This window comes from Tiliqua scincoides, chromosome 4 (assembly GCF_035046505.1).
Source record: "Tiliqua scincoides isolate rTilSci1 chromosome 4, rTilSci1.hap2, whole genome shotgun sequence".
Taxonomy (NCBI): domain Eukaryota; kingdom Metazoa; phylum Chordata; class Lepidosauria; order Squamata; family Scincidae; genus Tiliqua; species Tiliqua scincoides.
Genome location: NC_089824.1, coordinates 61,611,449 through 61,637,849, shown reverse-complemented (window position 1 = coordinate 61,637,849; position 26,401 = coordinate 61,611,449). Strand labels below are relative to the sequence as shown.

The 26,401-nt window shown below is 40.7% G+C and overlaps 1 protein-coding gene across 1 annotated transcript in view; it reads right to left on the bottom strand.

Annotated features, from left to right (window-relative positions):
* CEP192 (centrosomal protein 192) overlaps positions 1–26,401 on the bottom strand; it is an 89,612-nt gene that overhangs the window by 58,263 nt on the left and 4,948 nt on the right. Inside the window, exons 3-16 of the mRNA XM_066624435.1 lie at positions 23,546–23,692; positions 22,310–22,521; positions 21,939–22,037; positions 20,533–20,673; positions 20,104–20,261; positions 19,134–19,287; positions 15,506–15,690; positions 9,406–9,547; positions 6,792–6,911; positions 4,243–4,394; positions 3,113–3,159; positions 2,668–2,785; positions 1,381–1,520; positions 24–170 (exon numbers count right to left, since the gene is read on the bottom strand). Of these exons, the coding sequence (XP_066480532.1) occupies positions 24–170; positions 1,381–1,520; positions 2,668–2,785; positions 3,113–3,159; positions 4,243–4,394; positions 6,792–6,911; positions 9,406–9,547; positions 15,506–15,690; positions 19,134–19,287; positions 20,104–20,261; positions 20,533–20,673; positions 21,939–22,037; positions 22,310–22,521; positions 23,546–23,692 (1,962 nt within the window). The remainder of the gene's footprint in view (positions 1–23; positions 171–1,380; positions 1,521–2,667; positions 2,786–3,112; positions 3,160–4,242; positions 4,395–6,791; positions 6,912–9,405; positions 9,548–15,505; positions 15,691–19,133; positions 19,288–20,103; positions 20,262–20,532; positions 20,674–21,938; positions 22,038–22,309; positions 22,522–23,545; positions 23,693–26,401) is intronic.

Here is a 26,401-nt window from a genome sequence, read left to right as displayed (position 1 = left end):
ATTCAGACTGAATTTCTACATACCTCTTGCCTTTCAGTTATGAGGAGCATGAATTGCTTGTCTAGTACATTGTGTCCAGTTTCCTTAAGCTCATATGATCCTTCATCACTTGCAACAGGAAAATCTGTTGTTGCGACATCTTGGCAGATACTAGGTATGTGGAATTTCTCCTGAAGAATTTTAAAAGTTATTTTTCAGTCAAGGTATCTTTAGGGCATATGATCTCTAAAATTAGCTAGCAAATGTGAATAGTTTTTAGTTATGTTCTTACTCCAGGTCTGTTTGCACTGAAAGTAGGTTGGTTACTTAGCTATAGTTCAAAAATGCAAAAATTATGAGGTTCAAATGGAAGAACCACCACTAATTAGTGTTGTATTCTTACCAGTTGCTTCAGGAGTCAACGTTTAAAGCTTATTTAAAAAAGTTTTTAAAAAGAGCATTACTGCAGACAGACTGGTACATAATATCAGACTGTGCCTGATTTCAGGAAGAGATACAATTGATAATTTTGCCTAGACTATTCTATTTCAAGAGAAAAAAATTCAACCATAATGGAAAATGCTAGGGAAATGCTGTTTCTCTTGGGCTTGGCCATCTGAACTGATCAGCCAAACAGATTTTGGAGGTTCTGTGAAAGTGTGAATGGCTGAACAAAGGGGAAGCCCTGCATACCTCCTCCAAGCCTATGGAACTGTCATGCTCCTCAGGAAATACAGAATAATTTCCTGTGATGACTTAATCTAAACCTTACTGACCTTTACAATGGAAACAAATCACCTGTAAAGGAGATCATTGAAACTTTTTGTCCTTTGCCCTTCACCTCATAAATTAGGTAAAAGTATTCTGGATTCTTTATTTATTAGAGTAGATTTAATTTAAAATGGAAGTGAGAATTGCAAGTTTACATGGAGTTTTTCATATTTAATTTAGAGTTTTAATACATATTTGGAGTTTTAATACATATTTGGTATATATCTTATTGCCTGAAACATGAATTCTACCCTAAACAAGAATAAAGCATCAGAAAACAATTCCAAACTCAGGATTACATATAGCCTAACTTTTACATAAAACTTTACAGTTTTAAAATGCAAAATAATCTGTTACAAGATTAACTGCAGTAGTTGTGATCCAACATTTATTCTACAATATCAAAAATTTGCAAAATTTCATTCAAATTATCTGACCACCACAAAAAGATTGGATACAAAAGAGAAAAGAGTAGGCTTCTACTTCCCCCCCATCCTTCCCATTACATCCTGCAACACCACCTCTTTCCTCCACTCCAAAAAGCTTGAGAACTCTTTCTACAAGTGAAAGTAGACAGAAAGAAATGCCTGTAAGATTTCACTATTACCTTAAAACTTCATTAAGCGTTACCTGATCTAGGGATAATTCCACAGCTTTATCACTTACAACAAGTTCATGCTCTTCTGCATCTTCCATTTCCGGAAATACCAGCTGCTCAAAATAAGCCTTCAACTGATCATCACAGAACTCTTCATCTCCAATATCATCATCTAATACAGAAGATAAATCATTGATATTTTAGCTTAGTTTGGCAGTATTTATTGCTGTAATTCTTCAAATGATTGCCCAAGACATAAGTACAGGTGCAACCTTTTTATACATAGATTTATCATCTGCTGATTTATCTCAACACAAGTGGGGGGGGGATTCAAAGCCGCACACTCCACAAGAATCAATTAGAATCTTGTGGGGAGAACGGAAGCCAAGGGAAAAACCTCTGTAGCCAGAACCGGTGTAGCAAAGAGGAGCGCGTGCGTGCGTGCGTGCATGCTCTCTCTCTCTCTCTCTCTCTCTCTCTCTCTCTCTCTCTCACACACACACACACACACACACACACACAGAGTGTAGTAACAGAGTGTGGGAATTGCTTTAAAAAGCCCACAGAGCATTTTCCTCCAGCTTGTTTGGTTTGCCTTTCTCAGAGCCAAAAATGAGAAGGAAAACCAGGCACCCTCTGCCGAATTCCCCCCCCTTCAGACTGAGATGGTGCAGGCTCTCTGTGCTCCAGCCTACACAAGCAAAGCAGCCCAGCAAGCAAATCTTGAGCAATCCCAAGCATTAGATTTAGGCTACAATCCTCTCTACACTTTCCTGCGAGTAAGTCCCATTGACTATCATGGGACTTACTTCTGAGAAAGCAGGCATAGGACTGGGCTCTAAGGCTGCAATCCTCTCCACGCTTTCCTGGGAGTAAGCTCCATTGACTACAATGGGACTTACTTCTAAGTAGAATGCATAGGACTGGACTCTTAAAAGTTCAGCATCTCGCCTGCAAAACAAGAGGGGACAGTGGGCAATAGGGAAGGCTGAGTACAGGAGCGGGGACATGGTGAGGCGTTTGAGAACCGCTGCCTTCGTTTTCTTCCATCCCCAAGTGTCGGACTATTTGCTTAACTGTACACAATTTGCGTAACTATGCAATATGTGTAAAATCATGCCAACGAAGATATTCCCAATCACAGAAGTTCAGGGAATGAAAACCCCACACATGAAAAGGTTCCACCTGTACGTACATTTAGTGTGATCACTTCAGGGAAGACCAGTACACAGCAATCTACCTGATGAATGAGATGTGGAGTCACTCTCATTGGAAACAGAATGCAGTATACAAAACAGTTCAGAATTTTTCAACTATACCTGTAGAATGTTCTTCATAGCTTGCAAAGCTCAGTTTTTCATTTTCTATAAATCTGGAATATCCAGTCACATCATTGTCATCTATTACCCACTTCCGACAAGGTTCTAAAGAAGCAACCTACAAAATAATATCAGTATGCAAGTGTGTTAAAAAACCTGATTATCTCATCGACAGATACTCATACTGGAAGTGTTCACAATGCTAAAGCCTGTACAGTTTCTCAACCACAGGTATGATCCAGGTGACAGTAATATCTGAGTAGGGCCAGATGTACATATAACATTTGCAGCTACTTTTAACCTCAACTAAAATACTAAAAACAGAATTTGGGCTAAACTCAAGGCAAACTCCAAGTTTTGCAAGATTTTTTCCCCCCACTGCATTGCTTAAGAGTTCCTTAACTTTCAATCAAGGCTCTACTATCCATCTATATAAAAGTGTTACCTTGTGAATTTTATTCTCTCTTTCCACAAATCTTCTAGCTGTGAAACCTGAAAGGTAAAGAGCAACCCATGTCTTCCACTAATACATTATAGTCAAATCCAATTAAAAAACACCTTGACCAGTCTTATTTATGTTGTCTTGAGTACAAGAGATGACCTTGACATTGAGGCAACAATTCCAAGAATGAGGACAGTGTTTTTCTTAGCAGTTTTATACCAAAACCATAATACTGTCAATCTATGCTGAAGTTCCAACTTCTAAAAATAATTTCCACCTTATTGGGAATTTCTATGCCTCAAAGAACAAGATTAAAATTTGAGAGTTACTGGTCCAATTTAATTAAAGCTTCAAAGTAGTGGGAGGATGCACACACAACTTCCACTGGATTCGCCAACTCTTTCTATGTCTTAACTTGGGAAAACTGGGTGCTGAGACACGATCAGTCCAAGTTGTCAAATCTACAGTGGAATCATATTTATAAGCAAAAAAAGTTTAAAGTCTTCTTTTCCATCTCATCTTAACCAAGGAGCATAAGCAGAAAACAGCTCATAGAAGCAAAATCTGTCCACCCGTTCCCAGCAAAGCAGCCCCATCTGCAAGTCTGCTGTCAGGGAACCCTGTGGAATTTTACAAAAAAGAACCACCCCACCCCCCCAAACACACACTGCACAGAGATACATTCTATTCACCAAAGAGGTACTTGTTTTACAAAAGACTCCCTAGGTTGTATTGCAAGACATGCAAGGAAGGTTTTAGTTCTTCAATTTTTTTTTGCTGGTGAACATTTTGTAATTCTTGAACATGACATTTTTTTCTACATTTTTTGGTACTAGTTAGAGTTCGTATTCTTAGCTAACAAGTCCTTTAGACAAGTGTCTAAATCATCAGCTTTCAGCTGTGTAGTCTTCTGACCTCCATTTATTTCAAACAATTTCACATTTCCCTCCAATCTGGAACTTACAGGAAAGACATTCCACTTCAATACAACCTAGATCTTACAGAAAAGGCACCTCACTTCAAAACACAGCATCCTTTGCATCAATCTTCCCACAATTCCCACTCACCAAGAGGCTGGGGGGAACCCACCTGCATGACAATACCGATCAAACAGCAATTTATTAGCCTCATACCTGCCAGATTTTCAAGTGAATGCCTCTCATGCAGAGTATCCTGACTGTTGCCAGAGCATTCATCTGTGCAATTTTTATTTTCCTTTCTCTTCAAAGAGTCAGATTTCTGCTCCAACTCTGAAATAATCTCTGCAGCTTTATTGCAGTAATCACTGAGGAAAAAAGAGACATTTAATCATAGTTTTACTATTGATAGTAGTCACATCTGCAGACTAATATCAGACAGCTCCAACATATTGTTTAATTTCTGCCCAGCTCATTTCTGCCCAGCCCACAGGTGTACACATTTGATCCCTGTTTCGTGTGTGCAACGCTGGGCAGATATGGTTAACCTAGATCTGAACCTCATCTAGATACATTGTCCAAAATACAACTACATAGCCCATGTATTTATGAATTACTCTTAAGTATAGTTATCCAAACTTGGTCCAAGTATTCCTAATTATCCATAGATTTTTCACCCATGGTTTTATCTCAACGCAATGAGAAGGGTCCTTTAAAGTAAAGGAAAAACATTCCTTTACTCAGCCTCGCTTACCATTGCAATAAAGGAGAGCAGCAGCAGGCAGGCAATCAAACTCTCTCCAAGGGCTTAGAACAGCTTAGTTTCATTTCACTCCAAGGCAAGTGACCCCTTCCTTTCCCCAGAGCATATGTGAAAGAATGCAAAGTGGAAGTGATTATCATCTCCTGCATGCTTAAGGGAACGGAAGCAGTTGCTTCCCTCAGAGTGAGCTGAAAGTAAGCTGTTGATTGATTGCCTGTCTGCTGCCGCTCTCCCACATTACAATGGTAAGCAAGGCTATTTTTAAACCACTGAGTAAAAGGACTTTGTTTTCTTTAACTGATCTCATTTAATGTGATTTTTGGCATCCACAGGGGTTCTGGGAATGGAACCCCAGCAGATGCTGAGACACAACCTGTATACATATGTAAGTTATGCATGTTCCAATGCTGAAGGTAAATTCATTTCTTCCAAGATTTGTTTCCAGCACCAGTATTTTCCAGTTCTCTGTCAACAGCGACCTATCTTAGTCAGAACTTTAATTCAAAGGTTTAAAAAATGATTTACGTTTAACCCAGGGCTTTTCAAACTGGGGTGTCGCGACGTCCCAGCCTGTGGGCCCTGGCCTTTTCCCCCTTAAGGGGCGGGGGCAGCTTGGAGGCAGCGGCTCCTCTTTAGCTTTAGCGGAGGCAGGGCGAGATCACTCCGCTTTTACTTTCACTGCTGCGGGGAGCCCTGCCAAAGGTCGCACTGGGCTCCCCGCACCCTGGGGAAGCTGCAGGAGGCTTGGGTAAGTGCAACCAAGCTCCTGCAGCCCCCTGAGTGGAGCTATCCTGGGGATCGTGCCACTGCCTTCCACCCACCCCCGCTGCCTCCCCCCACCCCTGCAAGCACTTACAGTGGCTCAAACTCTCCATGAGAGTTTGAAAACCACTGGTTTAACCCTTAAGCTTAAATTTAATTTAGAAGCTGTTGATACCTAAAATATTGACCCTGCTTAGATATGCCAAAAAGGTCAATCTAGTTCTGTTACATATTGCTATGAGTGCCGCTTCCCACTGCATAGAATACAGAGCTTTCAGTAATATCCTCCTTTTGGTCATTTGCATTCAGTAACAACTTAACACTGAAGACAGTTTAGAACATGACTACGCTTATTTTATCATCCGCCACGTAATTCAGCAAACTGCACCCTGTTTGTCAAGACTTGGTCTCAAATTATTGCTTTTATTCACTAGCAGTCAAGATGACCTTACTGCCTTATTTATTTAAAGATGGCACTTCAGTCATGTGTTATCTTGCTTCTATTCATTTAGTTTGTTCCACAGTGAATTCGTTGAAGAAATCCACCCCCCTACCATGAAATTATTTTTTTTTTAAAGTTAGGATTCTGTAGTCTCCATCTAAATACTAATCTTAATACAGGTCCAGACTATTTATACACGCATTTGACTCAACATGAATGGCCCCTGCAAAAGAGAAGGAATGTGCTGATCCCTGGCAAAGGGGAAAATGCACCCCTTTAAAATCAGTTTAAAAAACTGAACAGTCCTTTAACAATAGCCTCCTTAATGAGAGAGAGGGGGCAGCTGGCTGACAATCCATCAATCCTTCTCTCTCCAGCGGCCCCTCCCTTGCCCCTGAGGACATTTGTTTTGGTGAAGGGAGGAGCTGAGTGAAGCAGTTGGAGGAGGACTGATTGATGGATTGTCTTCTTAATGATTCTTATCTTAGAGTCAAAAGGTCAGCAAGGCTGTTTTTAAATCACTGGAGCAAAGCAACTTTGTTTTTTAAATTGATTTGCTATAGCGCAGTTTTTTGCCATTCACTTGGTGGGTGCTTGGAATGGAACCCATGCAGATAATTAGTCTCAGCCTGTATGTCAGAAGCCTGTATGTATTACAGAAGTAATAGAGCTTTCAGGGTCTTATCAATCTGGAATTTTAGAGAACATTCTGCATCATATTTGGAATTTTATAGAACCTGCTTGTCAGAGAAAGTCAATCAGACACACTTTGAATGGTTAAGTAAATACATTTCTTACTTGTTTTCCTGAGAATTAAGTATAAGTTTTCCTCTTGGATCAGAATCAGATTCACCACCGTATGAAGATTCTAATGGAACAGATAGTCTACCTTCCACATAAGAAACTTGATCACAAAGTCTGCAGTATAGAAAAATAAATGATTTTACCTGTTCTCAAGAACAGAGTTGAGTAGTTTCAATGATTTATAAAGAAAAGCATAAAGTTATCATCCAGTGTAAGATCATGTAGGCTTACCAAGAGCCATGTCACCTGTTATTCAGACTTGTCAAAACCTCTATCCTGTAGCACAGAAATAGTAACCTCCTCAAGCAAGGAATCTTCCCAATTCCTCTCCAATTATGCAGTAATTTGAGAATGCTAGCAAAGATTGGTAATATACTGGCTTAAATCTTCTATCTGCTAGTGTTAATCAGTATACACTCTGATCCAATCTGGGGCAACTCCCTTCTACATGTAGCAATATCACACATGGGGCCTGGGTTCATGGCTATCCTGTCCTGCTTCAGGGGAAGGGGATCACTGCAGCCACGCTCATCACAGGCATCCTGGATGCCTCTCAGTCGAGCATGGCCTGGCAGCCAAGTACTACACACTCCTGTTCAGTCAGAGGTAGGAGTTTTTGGTCACACTTGGAGGCAGGATGTTGGCTACGCTTGACAGGTTTCCAGAGCTCCCCTGTCAAATATGGCCATGGAGTCAAGCCCTGCACTTCTCTCCATTCTCTCCAGCTGTTTGTATAAGAAATGTGGAAGAGGAATGAAGAAGCAAGGAGCTACTTGGTACAGGGTGTTCCAGGTTTCTCACATTTAAGCCCTCAGTTTTTTGAGGAACTAGACAAACATTTCTGCACTTACAACCTGTACCAATGTAGCCCACCTGCACACCTTCTTACATCTCCCAACAGCCCTGATATTTAGATTGGCTACAAGCTCTTTTCTCCTCCCCTGACACTCCACACTGTTAGAGGGACATCATTATTTATGACAGCATCGTCAATTTTGGCATTACTGCTATTAATTACAAGACGGACAGTCACTCTGATACCCTGCTGCAAGAAGCAGGAGAGGATGCCAAGGAATAGAGGCAAATAAGGGGGACATGGACACTAAGCTCCCAGCATTCCCTCCACATGCCATTAGAGCCAGTGGCATTAGACGCTGAGGGAGAGACATAAGCCCTTTTCGTCTTTCTCTCAGTGTCCAGAACAGCCACCACTGTCGCTGCCACCTCCTCCGATGAGTGGTAGAGAGGATGAAGTAACTCTGGACTCTATGGAAGCAGCAGACTGTGGATGGTATCCCTGCCAATTTACCACCCAACATGAAGTTCTCAACTCATGTCATGGACTGGATGCAATGTTTTGTGTGTGTACACTCGCTATTTTCACTACCGTTACCTTATTCTACTATTTCTTACATCTTTAAGTCTAATAAAGGGCACAGAAGTATGTACGATCCCCCCCATTGATATTTTTGATGGAGGAAAATTCCCCTTGATGGAGAAACATTTCCTGCAGCATGTCCAAGCTTTCTGGTCTGTAACCTAGACGTGTGTTTAAAGGGGACCGCATTTAACCACAAGTCCAATTTTTACTTGCCTCCAAGTTTCTCTTCAATTTGCCCACATGGCACTATGCTGTTTATTTAACAGAAATAGAATACAAGATTACGAACACCTACCAAGATTTTATTTGAACCATTAATCATATAGTACAGTGGTTCTCAAACTTTTAGCACCGGGACCTACTTTTTAGAATGACAAAGTGATGTCATGGTCGGATGTTATATCATCAAGCAAATTAAAATAAATATTTATAAATAATTAAATTAAAACAAATAAGGGGAAGCCAACCCTGTTCCACCAAGTGAATTTTCTCTGTAGCCTGCCTGCAATCCAACCCACACACAAAAAAGTAAGATTTTCAGCCCTACCCAGTGCCCAGTTCAATTTAAGTTCTTATATTTATACCATATCACTATCAGGACTCATCTAGCTTTAAAAGTCTAAAAAAGAAAAAAAATTCACCTTACCAGCTCTGGGGGGGGGGGGCTGCCTTCTGGAGCATTTGTTGAGCTCCACTTTCATCAAATCAGGACCATTCTGGTGGCCTTGCATTCCTCTTTGTCTGACCTGACCATGAGCCAAGGCATGTTTGCTTACTCGTGAGTAAACATTAATGTGCAGCTTAGTTTCGCTTTCCATAGGGGTCAATACATTTGTCAGCTTGGAGGAAGGGACTTCCTTGTTGGGTATTTTTGGGGAGCTGCGTTCATTAGATTGGGACCATTCTGGCATCACTGAATTCCTCTCAGCCTGTCCTTTCCAATGGGCTAAGGCAAGTTTGCCTATTTGCAAGTTAACACGTGGTAGAGCTCAATTTCATTTTCCATAGGGCTCCATGCACTTGCCTTCTTAGCTATTAGCTAAAGCTTCGCAACCCAGTTTGAGAAACTCTAATATAGTATAGTGTGTCAAGAGGAGAGCCAGCCTGTTATATGTTGCGCTATATCTTATGTAACAGCCATGATCAATCATTCTAATTTAACATCCTTCCTCACAATCCTCACCCCCCCCCACCCCCCAACTTTCACTAAAAATTAAAATGTTTTACCTGTCATGACAGCCAGTTTTGTGTCTGGCTTCAGTAGAAGCTGCTACTGGTAAACCAAGATTTGATGAAATTGTAATATTGTCCAAAATGTCACTGGTGTGACTAGTTGATGAGGTGGCTAAAAAACTTGGAAATATCTCGTCTGCAATATTTCCGAAGTTGTCCATTACAGCATTTCACACAATCAGTCCTAGGATTTTAAAAAAGGTAAGCATCTTCAGTAAGCCTTGTTCATTTCAACTGTACTGCATCATTTTGCTGCACTCTAGTGCCTGAGAAGTTTACATTTTGTTCTTAGATATAAAATGGCTATAGGCGTGTTCTTTCATAAAGCTTCTAAATTATTACAGGGGCTCAAGAATAAAACTGAAAAGCCACTTTTATTTGTCTTGCTAGAACAAATACATATCCCTCTCTCAGAAAAGCATATTTCTCTCAGATGGAACAATTACTTCTTTGTTCTTCTTTTACAAGAGACTCAAGTGATGTCAAAAGCAAAAGAATTCAAGTTTGAGTGACTTAAACAGGTACCATAAATTCTTTGCAAGCAGAGTGACCTAAGGGTCCAAAATTAGCACTACACCTGCCAAATTACATCTAAGCAACATACTAATTACAAATATTCACTTTTATAGTAAGTTACCCAGAAGCAAATATAAAGCATTGAAACGCACATACTGGGTGTCAGAATCTTTTTACAATACAAATTATTTTCAGGAACAGAGCTTATTAGATAGACCACATAGAGCCACTATGTGTATAGTCTGAACTATGTTTAGCTTCTAAAGCTGATTGGTAAGGACTTCTTCTTATGCTTGTTAAAGGCTCAGCACCTGAAGGAGGAAAAAAGGATGCACACAACATTGCATTAAACAGTCTTTAAACCAAAATCTTGAGTCACCTAGGAAGGAAAACCCTGAACCACCAAGACTCAGTATCTCAGTTTTTTGTGTACTGAAACAATTCCAAATTATGACAAGTGTTGTGCTATGCCACAGTTTACACAAACTTTAAACTGACAGAAGGGCTAACTGAAGTCTATCTTGCCTTTTTGTCTTTTATGATTAACACCCTGTTAAACATAAGCTACAGCAGCGTTTCTCAACATTTGTCCTCTGCCGTACCACTTCACATGGTGGTCCACCTATTTGAAATACCACCAGAACTGGCAATCACATCACTGGAGTACCACAAACATTCAATTTTAGTGACTGTCCCTTGGCTGTGGTGTTGTGTGAGAGGGAAAAGAGCAGCCCCCTATCCACTCTATCGTCATATCCTGTGGCAAACAGTTCCACAGACACACAATTTTAGTGCCTGCTCCTGGTGCTGTGTGAGAGGGAAAAGCATCCCCCAGGATATCATCATATCTTGTGGCAAGGAGTTTCACTGACACTCAATTTTAGTGCTTGCCCCTTGGTGTTGTGTGAGATGGAAAAGAGCAGCCCCCTATCCACTCTATCATCATATCCTGTGGCAAGGAGTTCCACAGGCACTCGGTTTTAGCGGCCCTCCCTTCTCCTCCCTACCAGGACCCACCGTCGAGAGGTGAATCGCGCGTCCCCTTCGATGCCTCTCCTCAAGCGCTCTCTCGCCGGGGAACCCGAGCCCGGCACGGCGGCCTCTCCCGCCCGCTGAGGAAAGCCTCCTCTCCCCCACCGAGCAAGCAGAACGGCCGCACGAGCGAGCGAAGACGTCACAACACCCCCCACACCCAACCCCCACCCGTCGCCGAGCTCTTACGCCCGCAAGAAGCGCCCCCTCCCCCACCACAGCGCGCGCGCCTTCTTCCCTCACCTGGCGCCCGAGCGGCCCGCTTCAGACTTCGCATCAGCGAGGAGGGAGGGGCAGCGCGCACAAGCGGTTGCTATTGGCTGATGGGAAAACCGGAAGGAACGCGTTTCCCTCTTCCGATTGGACGGTAGAGTGACGTAGCGCTTTCAAACATTCCACTGGGAAGTGGCAACAAGTTGATGCTGGTGCGTTTAAAATGCAGGCAGGCTCAGTTGGGGGCAAGACTTTGCCTCCTCTGTGGCCTAGCCGCCTCCCTGGGCTTTTTGTGCCCCCAGAGGCTCAACAGTAGGGTGCTGGGGGTGCCTTTTTAAAAAATTTAATGTTAAAATTAATGTCTTTAATGGTGGATTTTTTGTCTGTTATGACACTTTGCACTCTCATAATGGAGTTTTGTAAGCTGCTTGGGGCAGTGGTTCTCAAACCAGGACCCACTTTTTAGAATGAGAATCTGTCAGGACCCACTGGAAGTGATGTCATTACCCCAGAGGTGATGTCATAACCAGAAGTGACATCATCAGGCAGGAACATTTTTAACAATCCTAGGCTGCAGTCCTACCCCCACTCACCCAGGAGTGCCATTGACTATCATTGTTAAAAGCACAGACATACTAGCTTGTTCAAAAGCACAGGTCTGTCACATTTCCCCAAACACAGTCACATACCATGGTGGCATCAAGTCTAATAATACTTAGGGCCCAATCCTATCCAACTTTCCAGCACCGGTGCAACCACAATGCAGCCCCAAGATAACAAAACAAACATTTCCTTACCTTGAGAAGGCCTCCTCCTCTCCATCACAGGAAGCACTGCACACCCTATTGGCACTGCTGCACGGGCACTGGATATGACTGGAAAATTGGATACGATTGGGCCCTTAGTGACTTGGGGCGGCTGGGGCTTGACCAGGGTAAGGGAACTGATGTTTCCTCACCCCGCGATGACCTCCGGCAGCTTCCCTGGCCCCACAGGATACCACAAGGCACTGCCAGCCTATAGGATTGTAAAAGGGATAAACGCCAGGGTCTCCGCAGCAGCCACCTGCTCTGTTGAGCAATACCAACATCACATTGTTGAAACAGCCCAGCCCTGTAAACAGTTGCCTGTCAACTTTATTTTATTTATTTAGCGTATGGCATATAATACATGGACATATATCAGTTAGACTAGATCAAATGTCAATGTCCAGTTCATGCAGCCATTCAAGGACAGTTAACTAACATCCCTGTCAACTAACTGGACAGGGATGAAACTCCCAGGAATCTTAGCAAGCTTTTCAGTCTAAAGACTGTTTCAACCTTCACAATTGACCTGTCAATGTTACAACAAATATAGACTCTACCCAGATTAAGCCAAATACGCTAAAGACCCATTAGGTTACTTCAGAATCACCCCTAGAAATGCTAACATGTCCAATCTGGCACAACAGGGGAGGGTCATGAAAAAAATTGCGTCATGGCTCTCATGAAAGATAACAACCTACTCTCCAGGATGACCCTAAATATCCAACAGGAAAATAAGTGTGTGGCACTATGTGCCTCTCCTGAACTGCTCAGTCTAGGGCAGTAATTGGTCTATATATGCCTGCTTCCCAACTCACATGTGAACTCATGTTATTTTGCTTCTTCTTCAAGGCACAAGACTTGGGGCAACTCCTTTGCTTGGTGTTGTCTGAAGAGGAAAGCAAAACACCTCTGCCACTACTTCCTGCCTTTATAACTATCCCCAACCCTACAGGCTGAATACAGGGCAAAGGACCCTTATTCAACAAACTAGTTTGCTTTTAAAATTATGCTATCAGAGTTCTTGCCTAGCTGAACCAGAAATGAGGAAAAGGTTCAATAAATTAGACAAAAGTTTTCATCCAAGATCAGTATCCACCAGAAAGGCTACTTTTTGATATTTTGTGGCAAAGATATTCTCCCCACAATTCTCTTGGACAATGTCCAATGTCTTTAGGCTGTGTGCCTAAAGGGGCTGTGCCTTTGCACCTCCAAAACAGCAGTCTCACCATTCTGTAGGCCAGGGGTCTCCAAACCCGGCCTGGGGGGCCAGATGCGGCCCGTGGCAAGCCTCTATCTGGCCCATGGCCAGCCTCTTGTCTCCCGAAAGCCCCTGGCCCACTTTGCTCAACATGACTGGAACTATGCTCTGGTTGCATCTGGAGGGTGTTCTAAGGGCCAGAGAGGTTGAATGAATGAGCCCATTCATTCATTTATTTACACATCTAAGTTCCATCTCTTACTTATTTATATAAATTTTATATTTAAATTATTTTTTGGCCCTCAAAACCGTGCCAGCCATTTGATGCAGTCCTCTGGCCAAAAAGTTTGGAGACCCCTGCTGTAGGCTAACTGCCCAATCCTATCCACACTTTCCTGGGAGTAAGCCCCATTGACTCTAAGGAGACTTACTTCTGAGTAGACATGCATAGGATTGGGCTCTAAGCCAGTTCTGAAGCTTGAAGGGGTTTTCTAAAAGGATTTGTAATCTGATATTGTGGCTGTTCAAACAAAAAACCCCAAAAATTTCATTGCACATTGTGAAGGGCTTGGGATTACTTAAAAATAACATTTAGATACCAGTGCACTGTCACCACCAAACAGGCAGGGTGATTAAAATTTTTAAATCAACAGGATACTAACAGCCCAATCCTATACTTTCCTAGCACCCAGGGCTACAGCTGTATCCTATGGGGCAGGGAAGCAGCATCAGATCTTATCTGGGTAAGGGAACAAATGTTCTCTTAACCCTTAACCTGTGTAAGACCCAGGTGGCCCCAATGGGTCTCCTTCAATCTGGCAAAAAAGTTTCTTATAGCACTTTTTCTGACAACGCAGGCCAGCGGTGCACTGCCACCACAGTCCAAAGGACTGGGTTCCAAGTTAGCATTCTTATTTAGGAAATTCAATTTTTGCTCTAAAGGTGCCTAATGGTTTGACTTTTTTTGGACTTAACATTGGGGCATAAACACTACAGATTTGCTTACAGGAAAGACTTCAAATATACTACCCTGCAGTGATCAATAGCTGTGTCCTTGAATTGAACTCACAGTACTTTGGAAGGGGGGGGGGGGATCTAAGAAATTATCCCAGTTAAGTACAATGGTTAGATTCAATGGTTAGATCAATAGTTAAGGATTCCTCCTCCTTTGCAGCAGGGTGCAGCCAGCTGCTATCATGGGATTCTAGTCTTAGGAAAATATTCCTCTATGTTGCTTCACAGGAAGGATCACTTTCTCAGCAGCTGACCCAAGGATAACAGGTGTAGAGGAGCTCTCATGTACTGAAAGTAGCCCTCTTCTTTTTCATTCTCTGGAGCATTATGTGATAAAGGGTCTTAAGGACAAGCATCACTCTATTATTTTATCTCTCAGTATTCTTTCCTTGCCTACCTCCTTCTGAAGTAGATCTAAAGTGAGGCAGAAACACCTACTGCATCTATTACTATCCCTCCCCTGCATCCCCCCAACTGGGACCATGACTGAGCTCAGCAGGGTAAAAAAATAAGAGAAATGGATGAAGTGTGAGCGATCAAGAAAAACCAGAGGTCACACCTAAAGTATGACAATATTTTCCATATACCTTTGTAAGAAAACACAGCTATAAGAAACACATTTCATACCTTTCTAAGTGTTTTATTAACCTACTTTATAAAACAGCATAGTGTAATTATTTAATCCAAAAGGTGAAATTTTTTGAGCTGATCAAGCAGTCCCACTTCTAATTTGATGTAAGAATGCATATGACTTTTTTTGTACTAGTATTCAATTTTAGTAGGATTGCTCAAGGCTGGAAGATCCAAAATCTGGTCAGATGCAGACCAGACCAGATCCAAAATCTGGTCACTTAAAAGGCTAGAAATGGGCTGGTAGAATTAAAACATTTCAGATCTTTTTGTTTTCACACTGTAGAATGGTTTCTTCCACTTCTATTCAGTTTTGAGCACACTTTTCCAAAACGATACAGATATAAAGAAAAACTATTTCAAAATCAAACATTGAAATAAAAGTGAAAAATATAAACAAGAACTTTGAATGGATCTGTTGTGGATGATTCAGTTAAACACAGCATATTTGTTGCATTCTAGTTCAAAGGAACTGAAAATGGGGCTAACATTTATCTGATGCAGAAGGACAAGCATGCTGGTTCCTAAATACAGTACTGGGGTTTGTTTTGCAAAATGTGCCTTTAAGAAACATCCCCACCCCAAATTCCAGTAGAAAAAAAAAATGAAAAATCAGCAGTCAGAAATTGAAGCATGTTCCAAACATCTGAATAAGGCCTTTATACATGTTTAAATGTGTATTAAACCCCTTCGTGTTCTCGTAAGAGGTTTAGAGGTCGAGAGATATATCGTCTGCGAGGGTGAGGATATTGAAGATTTGCGATGCTGACACTACCAGAGTGCTCTATCAGAGGAGGAGGTAGGAGCTGGGTGTGACTGGACCATCTTGATCCAGCCCGTGGGGAATCCAGAGGGGGAAAGAAATACCTGAAAACAATTAAGACAGGAACACCAAAAAAGAAAAAAAACACACAGAAGAAAGAGAAGAGAAGTAAATATAAGGATAACCAAAGGGGAGAGAAACTTGCTGGAAAAAGGCTTTAGTATACCATGCCAAAAAAAGAGGGGGGAAATCAAAATATAATGGTAGAAATCAAGTTCACAATTCAAAATAAGATTGATTGCAAAAGTCTGGAAGCTAGTGAAATACAATCACAGTGGGGGGTCATGTTAAATATGCCTTATGTATGCATTTTACAAAAGGAATAAGTTATTTGTAAATTAAATGAATTCTTAACCATCAATATCTTTCTTTACTTGCTCCAAATAGCCTTACATTAACACAAATTTTAACAACACTTGCAGAAAAATAGGCACACATTAATTGAGGTACATATATTTGCATCCAATTTAGATTACCTTTACTGCACATTTGATAGAATATGTAAAAACAGGGTGTTTTTACAATGCTTCAATTTCCATAATAGACTCCTTTTCCACCGAAGTACAATCTGCATTCATATGTACATATTTACGGGGAAAACAGTACATAAAACCAAGGACTTTTGGTAAATTAAAGATTGATACTATGTCACTTTTTCCTCCATGTTTTTTGACTTACCCGTAATAGTAAAACACACCCTTTTATATTCTTTGGAAGTTTAGAAAATTTATAGAATGGAACAGCAAAGTGAGGACATATTTAGATCTACATTTACAGGCCAGTTTAAAACAATGTATTTTCTTGCTGTGTCCTACTGCGCATTTGCAGACTGGACAGCGCTTCAGTTTATTCCGGGACAGCAGCTCCACTCCACTGAAGCACTGTATACACACTATGCAATACATGAAGCAGCTTGTAGGAAATGGAAAAGAATTTTCAGAGCAATCCCACATGACAAATATTCATTTGGATGTGGGTCTCCACCTCAACAGAAGTCCTCCTACTTACTCCATTGAATCATGCCATAAGAACATGTAACTATCAGTAAGGTTGTTCTTAATCAAGTATGGCAGTAATTTTGCTTTGAAAACAGTGAAGTAGTGTTCAACTGCAAAACAATACCAACACTAATTTAAAGAGACCAACTGCACAGTTGTCAAGTTACAGTGTCATTATTACTAGTTATGCTTGAATGTTACAAATTTCATCACCAAATTGTAATGGTTAGGAATCTATATGAACACGTCAACATGCAGAGCAAAATTAAATACTATTGCAAACAATTTAAATGAAAACCAATAGATAGCAACTGATTCACACTTAAGATTTTCCCTCCTGAGACCTCAGAAAAAAGGACAATAATCCTTCATTTTGGTGAGCTTCCCCCTCTGCCTGGCTCAGTGATTTTAGGTGAAAAAAGTATCTCTACAAGAGGACTTTTCCATTATATTTTCACATATTCCAACATGGTCAAACTGCGCTGGCTAGAAGAATACATATACAGTGTTTTTAAAAGAGCCTTTTGATTTGCATTTAGTAGAAGGCAGACTGTTGGTGTCTTGGGAAGAGGTCAAACGGCGTTGGGGAGGGGAAAAAGGAGATCGCTTTCCATTCCTGTGTGCATGCAACAAGCAGCAAAACAGCAAAGTTACTCCAGTTAGCTTGATATCAGCTGTGCTTTCTGTTAAAAGGACATAATACAAATGGAGAAGGGAAAATGCATCACAATTTTAGACACACATGGTTATACGTACAATAAGAATACTGTAGAGCAGTAGTTGGTAGGTTTATTACGTTTTAATCTTTTCAGACACTTCTCAAACATTTATTATTTTACTGTTAAGCATAAAACATCAGATTTTCAAAAATGTTAGTAGTGTTACTAGAGTTTATTAACAAAAGTACAAAATGTTGAGCCCTAAAAAACAGTAACAGTAATTTAATATTGTGTCATATCAGCTTACTTCTAAGGGTCAGCATTTACATGTATGTTTACATAGAATCTGAAGGAGCTCAGTAAACAGAATCTGAAGGAGCTCAGTAAACTGGTTTTGACCCTATGTTCAAATTGAGTAAAAAAAGCAAAATTATGTTCGTGGTTTTCTACAACAGCTGGCATGCATATCATTGTTAGCATCTTGGTACTTCTTCCTTCTTCCTCCAGTTGTGCCTAAAATTCATATTTTCATAAAAGACATTTTCTCCTTATGACTACATACTTAACACAAAATTCTGTTTAACTACAGAAATTTAAACACCTTTCCTAAATCTCCATTTAAAGCACAGTCTAAAGGAGCATGAGTAACAGATGGGTAAGCCTCAGTGCTTGTATGTATGTATACATTTACTGCAGATCATCAGATAGCAACTGTCAGGACACAGCCCAAACAAGGTAGCAAGGTCTCCACAATAGGTGCTGCCATAGAGTTCTACACTGAACTTCATTAGGTCACACTCCTTTCCTCCTCAGGTTTGCCCAATAATTACCACTGCAGCATATTTCATAACAAGGGATCCTATAATACCCAATGGAAGGGTATTCTCACAAGAGTAGAGCCAGGTTTTTCTCCCCCATTAGCAGCATCTTCTCTCTGCATTCCCACTCAGACAGCAACTGCCTGTGTCTCATGAGTATCAACTGTAAAGGGGAACCTCAAATACCAGCATTAGAGAGTTACAAGCTGTGTTACAAATCAGAACTACAGCAATGTGCAGCTGCATTGCCCAAGTACTCAAAAGCCAGCTTACCGATCATCTAGGACATATTTATTTAAAAGATTTCTATCCTAGCATCATTTGTATGAGCACTCTAATTAAAAAAAAAAAATTTAGTACTTGGGTTTCTGGAGAAAAACCAGACAATATAATCTACAGCATATGCTCCAAGTTGTGTCCATCAAAGCCACCACTATGGCCGTCTCCAGTGCCAGGGACAGTTCTGTAAGTTCATTGTCCAGCAATGGCTCCTTTCAGAATCAAGTTTGCGAGGGAAGGGAAAAGCCCAAAATAGACTCATGTTGAGAACTACTAGAACAAAGTGGATGCCAAAGGCTACTGAAGGATAGGATGGGAGAAGGGTTCTGTTCCCAAGGAGTCTCAGGAAGTAGCAGAGGACAGGAACGTGAAGTCAAAGAGACCTTGGTTGAGAGACAGGACGATAATTAGTGGTCATGGTGATACAGGATAATAAGAGGCAGATGCCGAGAGTATGAAAGATAAAGGAGTAGATGACATGGTATTCAAAATGCTCAGAGGCCTTAGCCTCTTTCAAGTATATGAACAGTAACAGGGAGAAATTCTTAGGAGCAGTATTTGTCTATTATGCACTTCTGAACAACTCTGGCAGCATGAGCACAATTCAACAACTCTAAACTATTGATGTAATACTGATTTTTAATAACTATGTATTTGAAGACCACAAAGATGCTAAGGATTTTAGCAAGACAGTTTTAAATGCAGTTTACAAAGAGTTTACAAAGTCGCTTACCTGCCAGCTGATGTCCCATTTACTGAATTCTGGAGACTTGTATTGGTTGTGCCTAAAGGAGCATTAAAAACTCCCTGCTGCGTAGAACTAGCATTGACAGGACTCCCATTACCTTTCAGAATTCCAGTGCACTTCCAGTTGTCCATATAATTAGCTAGAAAAGAAATCCACAAAGTCTAATTACTATTTTCTGAAAATGCTTCTACACTTAGAATAGTATAGCTCTTTAAGGACATTTGAGGAAAAAACAAATGTCTAAACACTAAAAAAAACCTGTGGGCTGCCCAAAATAAAACTTGTGACAAAAAGACTGCACTATAGGTAAGTATTCCAACGATTGCTTCAGTTGTCTCACCCTGAGCAGACAGGAAAAAGAATCATTCATTGCTGCTGCCCATACCACGTTATCCTTCTCAGCTATTTCAGGTTTTTTTTTAACTGTAGTTTCCCACTTGTTCTAATAGTAGCTGATTTGTGCAAGCCTATGCACATGTACTCAGAAATGAATCCTACTGAATTCAATGAGACATACTTGCATGAAAACTTAGGATTGTAACCTAAGAAAGACAGCTGTTGTTGCAGCAACAAGGAACTGCTGCTTTCCAGAACTAGACAAAGTTGAGAAAGACATGAAAGCATGAGGCAGCAGTAGCTCTCTCACTTCCTCAAGAGCACACAAGGTGTCAGGAAGCCAACACTGAAGCATTTCCAGTTCAGACTGGCTTCTGAACATTAATGGAAGGCAGTCTCTTGTCCCAAACCATAAGGCATGCCCAAAGCAACATGCCCACATCCACATGCCCAAAGCAACATGAAAACCAAGTCTTAGTACCTGCATTATCCTTCCTGAGTTCAATGGGACTTACTAGTACACATGCTTAGACTGTAGTCTGAAACTTAACAACTGAGCATTTAATCACACATAGAGAATGGAAGGCTTCCAAAACATATTTCATTATGGAAGTTTTACCTTTCCAAAGCCTTACACATCCATCATCTCCTGAAGATGCAAGCACTGTGCCAGTGATATTCCAGCTTACACGCCAAACCTGGGAATTATGATTATCGAACTGAGCTACTAGCTGAACTTCAAATTTTGTCAGTCCTGAGGAAGGAGTCAATTCTTTCCTATTGAAAAAAGGAAATATTCTGTACTTGTCATGAAAATTTATTCATTTCATACATTCATTTCAGAAGTTTACATTGTTAACAAAAAATAAATCTTAAAACAGAAGCAGCACTCTAAAGTTCAAAGTCTTTCCTATTTGTGCATCTTTATGTAGTACTAACACACTACATACTGAAAAACTTATTAGATTTTAACTCTAAGGACAAATTATATCATGCTTGAGAGAAAAATTACATGAATCTGCTTCCTGCATCAGTGTCAAAAACCCACCTTAGAGGCTTCAGTGTGAAAATTCGTACATCTTTGGTTGCTACAGCTAATATATGGAAGGATCTTCCCAGATTTGGAGCAAATGCGATATCATGTACAGGATCCGTGACTGTCATAAGAGTTTCTGCTTTTGCATACTTCCTGAGAAGTAACCAACAGTCAAGTTATGAACATGTAAGCATAGATCATGCCCCAAGACAGTGCCAGCCCATTTCTGCTGCCTGAAGTGGACTAAGAAACAGCATCTTCCCCACATCTATTTTTCTATTAAAGCCATCCCACAAACGCCTTCTATTCTTTCAAATCTCTTCCATTTCCCTTCCCTATTAGAAAAGGGAAACCAGTACGATTAACATTTTATCTCTTTCCTCTGCCTTTCCACCACCTATGGGAGGGATGCTGGCTGGGCTGTTCTCAGATCTGTTCCACTATCTGGCTCACTTTACCTTCTTTCATGGTATAAGTAGTCCTGCCTCCAAAAACAGCTTTTTAAAAGAAACATTATGGTCGAATTCTCACATACAATTATTATTTTGAAAATATGTTCTCATCTAACAGCATATTCTAGAAATTAATTTTTTTTTGGGATGTGAAATGTGCTATGCAATTTATGTCACACAACAAAATGACCAATTGACTCTATGGGGCCAGTCAACGTAAGTGATGTATGAAACTAAATATGCTGAAAGACAGCATGATAACAAATCTAACCTGAAGGATAGATCCAGATAATTATTAAACCACAGATTGTTAACTATAAGTGTTTAAATCTACGCCCCCCCCCTTAAAAAAATCACTTGGCATCATGGGGTTTTCACAGAGGTATTGAGGTCTAGAAAGCTAGAAAAATCAAAGCTTTTCCTTGATTCAAAAGGAAAAAAACATACAAGTGAAGTCCAAACTCTCTTGTATACAAGACTCTAAGATTTGATAATTAATTTTTTGTATGATTTTGTAGTAGAACAAAGAAATGTAGTTCAAGATCTCCGCGCTTGCCACACAATTTGTAATGTCTTTACTTTTTAACTTTTTGTATATGTTTTTAATAAAACAAAAATGTATTAGTTAAAAAAAGAAAATAATGTTGTTGTTTTACTTTTTTCTTTGAACAGGATCCTGTTTCATGTCCAACTAGAAACTGCTTTTGACTCTTCTCCACCACGCCATAGAAAGTATCAAAAGAAGTAGTCAAAATCTGTTTGGGCTCATGGAACCAGCATAATTCTGGGATTCTCGCCATAGTTATAAGACCAATATCAAATTAAGGCCTCACTTATTTTAATGTATCTAATTCTCAGAAACAAATTATTTGGTATTTCCAGTCATCTGAACAGATCAAATGCTACTCCCACACATAATGAAATATTTAAAACCATGGCAGAAGTTGGTGTTTTTCTTTCTCTTACCTGGTATTTTCATTGTATTCATAAATCTGAACTTTTGCCAGTAGATTTGAACTGCTATCATCACTTCCTACAGCTATCATAGGAGCATGTGCACGACAACTGCAATTACAATATTAAATACATTTTATTTTTATAAATGTAAATGTAATTTATATTACAAAATGTATATTTATATTACAATATATTTACAAGGATTCTGATTTAGCCAAAACCTAAATTATTATCCTTAAACACACATGCATAGTGAATTAAAAGTCACACATACACACACTTGGGTCAAATGAAAGAATTTAGTATTCCTAGTTTTCTAGAAATTACCTTAGACTTTCAATCAGTCCCTTATTAGTCCGTCAATGAAAGTAATAACTTACCTTGAAGGATTCCAGGAAATACAACTGCAGCTTAGTTTACAAGAGATTTCATGCTGAAGTGACCACTGACTGAGATTCATAACATCTGGCGCTTCATATATCCTAACAACACCATCTGCTGAACATGTTGCCAACATGAGACCCATATGCTTTGGAGCAAACTTTACATCTGTAACTGATGTCCGACTGTCCACCAGAGTAGTTCTTTTTACCTGAACACAGCAGTAATTAGAAAAGGGGAAAGAGATTTTCAGAAATGTAATTTATGCAGCACTATTAGAGAAAATCAACAGGGTGTCAGTGAGCAATTATGTTGTTACATGCAGGGCTACCTTCTAGTCAAGAATACAAGCTTTATTCAAGAAAGGAATCAGCAAAAGACACAAATTACTCATATTATAAACCTTGCAAGCTATGAAGAACTTAAGACATATCCTCATGTCATATTTTGAAATATTTTCTGGCCAACCCAATAAAAAAAGAACAAATTATTTTGTATATTTCAAAAGATAACAAATCATTAAGACAAATGCATCCTTGTAATGGCAGATCCTCAAGACTTAAGGGGTGCTTGTCTGGTGAGCTTTTTAGAGGACACCAGGGGCTGCTGCTGGAAGCAGGGGGCCACGAAGTTACTATGTACAACTGAACACTGTGTGTGAGGCATTTGTATCCAACACTTGTTAACCCCTGCGCTCTACTCTCCTACATATATTTTGAGTTATGCTGATTAACATTATCATAACCTGCTCTTTCCCATGGACTCAGAGAAGGTTGAAATGATTTGTCTAAATTGTAACACTTCTTACATAAGGGTTCACAATCCAAGTAACTGCTTGGGGAACAAGGCTGCAAATGAAATAAAACCAAACTGAAAGACCCACATGAGATCATACATACCAACAGCCATCTAAAGGCCAGAAAGTCCTGCAGGAAGCTGCCTGTTAAAAATGACTAGTGGTACTACAGAATGGGAATGAAATAGGTGGGAAGCAGAGTTCAATCCTAGGTATAGTGGAAATGGTGTGTCTGGAGTGCTATCTAGACCAATGATTTTGCAAAACCTATATGCAATATATAAAGCAAGTTACAAATCTAAAAGGATTTCGTACTTGAAATAAAATTCCTCCCAAGAGAGGTCTGAAGTTTACCAGACAAGGTGCTCAAGTCATCTACAAAAAGATTTCAAAGTACAAAACAAGAGAGCAAAACAGAAAGTCATGTTTCAAACCTTACCCAGTGACTCTGCCCTCGGAGTTTATCATTTGATTCTCCCACTATTTCTTCCCACACAGCAGCTGTTCTGTCAAAGGAGCAGGAAGCCAAAACTTGTCCAAACTCTGGATGTGCCCATGTCACACGCCACACTGACCCACTGTGAGTCTATAAAATTAAAAAGAAGTTGAAGCTTACAGGTTAAATGCTACAGTAGAAAACATTTTTTTACATACCTTCTCAGAATTGAAGAAGCAATACAAACTAAACAGGGAACCTCAAAGTCGTTTTGAAGTACCGTCATGCATCACTTAATGACAGGAATGCGAAACCTTTTAGAGGTTTAGACAGGAAACCTTTTAGAGGTTAAAAGAGATGTTTCAGACCTCATTGATAAATTAAAGATCAGTAAGTTACCGGGCCCTGAAGGCATCCACCCAAGGAATTGAAGAATGAAGTTGCTGATCTCCTGACTAAGATATGCAACTTATCCCTCAAAACGGCCACGGTGCCAGAAGATTGGAGGATAGCAAATGTCACGCATATCTTTAAAAAGGGAAAGAGGGGGGACTTGGGAAACTATAGGCCGGTCAGCCTAACATCTATACTGGGTAAGATGGTGGAATGCCCATTAAAGACAGAATCTCAAAACACATAGACGAACAGGCCTTGCTGAGGGAGACTCAGCATGGCTTCTGTAAGGGTAAGTCTTGCCTCAAAAACCTTATAGAATTCTTTGAAAAGGTCAACAGGCATGTGGATGTGGGAGAACCCGTAGACATTATATATCTGGACTTTCAGAAGGCGTTTGACACGGTCCCTCACCAAAGGCTACTAAAAAAACTCCACAGTCAGGGAATTAGAGGACAAGTCCTCTCATGGATTGAGAACTGGTTGAAGACCAGGAAACAGAGAGTGGGTGTCAATGGGCAATTTTCACAATGGAGAGAGATGAAAAGCGGTGTGCCCCAAGGATCTGTCCTGGGACCGGTGCTTTTCAACCTCTTCATAAATGACCTGGAGACAGGGTTGAGCAGTGAGGTGGCAAAGTTCACAGACGACACCAAACTTTTCCAAGTGATGAAGACCAGATGTGATTGTGAGGAGCTCCAGAAGGATCTCTCCAGACTGGCAGAATGGGCAGCAAAATGGCACATGCGCTTCAATGTCAGTAAGTGTAAGGTCATGCACATTGGGGCAAAAAATCAAAACTTCACATATAGGCTGATGGGTTCTGAGCTGTCTGTGACAGATCAGGAGAGAGATCTTGGGGTTGTGGTGGACAGGTCGATGAAAGTGTCGACTCAATGTGCGGCGGCAGTAAAGAAGGCCACTTCTATGCTTGGGATCATTAGAAAAGGTATTGAGAACAAAACAGCTAACATTATAATGCCATTGTACAAATCGATGGTAAGGCCACACCTGGAGTATTTTGTCCAGTTCTGGTCGCCTCATCTCAAAAAAGACATAGTGGAAATGGAAAAGGTGCAAAAGAGAGCGACTAAGATGATTACTGGGCTGGGGAACCTTCCTTATGAGAAAAGGCTACGGCGTTTGGGCCTCTTCAGCCTAGAAAAGAGGCGCCTGAGGGGGGACATGATTGAGACATACAAAATTATGCAGGGGATGGACAGAGTGGATAAGGAGATGCTCTTTACACTCTCACATAACACCAGAACCAGGGGACATCCACTAAAATTGAGTGTTTGGAGAGTTAGAACAGACAAGAGAAAATAATCCTTTACTCAGCATGTGGTTGGTCTGTGGAACTCCTTGCCACAGGATGTGGTGATGGCGTCTGGCCTGGACTCCTTTAAAAGGGAATTGGACAAGTTTCTGGAGGAAAAATCCATTACGGGTTACAAGCCATGATGTACATGTGCAACCTCCTGATTTTAGAAATGGGCTATGTCCAGGCCATAGGCCAGATGCAAGGGAGACATCCCCCTGATCCAGTGGGGCTGTTTTTATGTTCATATGAACTGGCACCCATTGCTAAGCGAGGCTTGATGCTATACAAAGCCTCCAAAAGGCAAGAGGAGCCACACTCACCTCATGTCCAGAGGCTCAGTAAGCCTGTTTTGGGTGAAAAAAAACTGGAAGACGTGTTCTTGGTCAAAACAGCCATTCTGAACCTCAGAGAGGAAGTGAACAGATGCGTGCTGTCTCTCCGAGGCTCAGAAAAGCTTCCAGAGGCGAGAGGAGCACAGCTCCCCTCAGCTTCAGAGGCTTGGGGGGGTGAACAGGGACCAGCTGCAGCCGTCGCATATGTGGGCTATCGCTGGCCAGAGCATTGCTAAGTAATGCTCACCTGTACTCCTAATAAAGTAATTTCCAACGCTCAAAATTCCATGCTAAAGGTTAAATATAAGCTTCCTAACTAATTGAAGTAATAGGATCAAAGGTACAGAACATGAAGGGTGTTTTAGAGAGACCCATGGAGATCCTTTCGTATACGAGCACACATCTTGTGTTTTAAATAAAAGTTACACAAAGCCAAAGCAATATTGGTAATTTTTCCTCTCTACAGTTTGACAGGGCACAGAAGAAGAGGCCTGTTTGATCAGGCCAAAGGCCAATCTAGTCCAGCTTACTGTATCTCACAGTGGCCCACCAGATGCCTCAGGGTGTGCAGAAGACAAGACACCTGCATCCTATTGCCACTCCCTTGCATCTGACATTTCAAAGTAGCATACAGTGATGCCTCGCAAGACGAAATTAATTCGTTCCGCGAGTCGTTTCGTATTGCGAAAATTTCGTCTTGCGAAGCATGGTTTCCCATAGGAATGCATTGAAATTTAATTAATGCGTTCCTATGGGCAAAAAAAGTCAGAACAAAGTCAAATTTGGTTTACAAAGTGTTTATTAAGTGCTCTT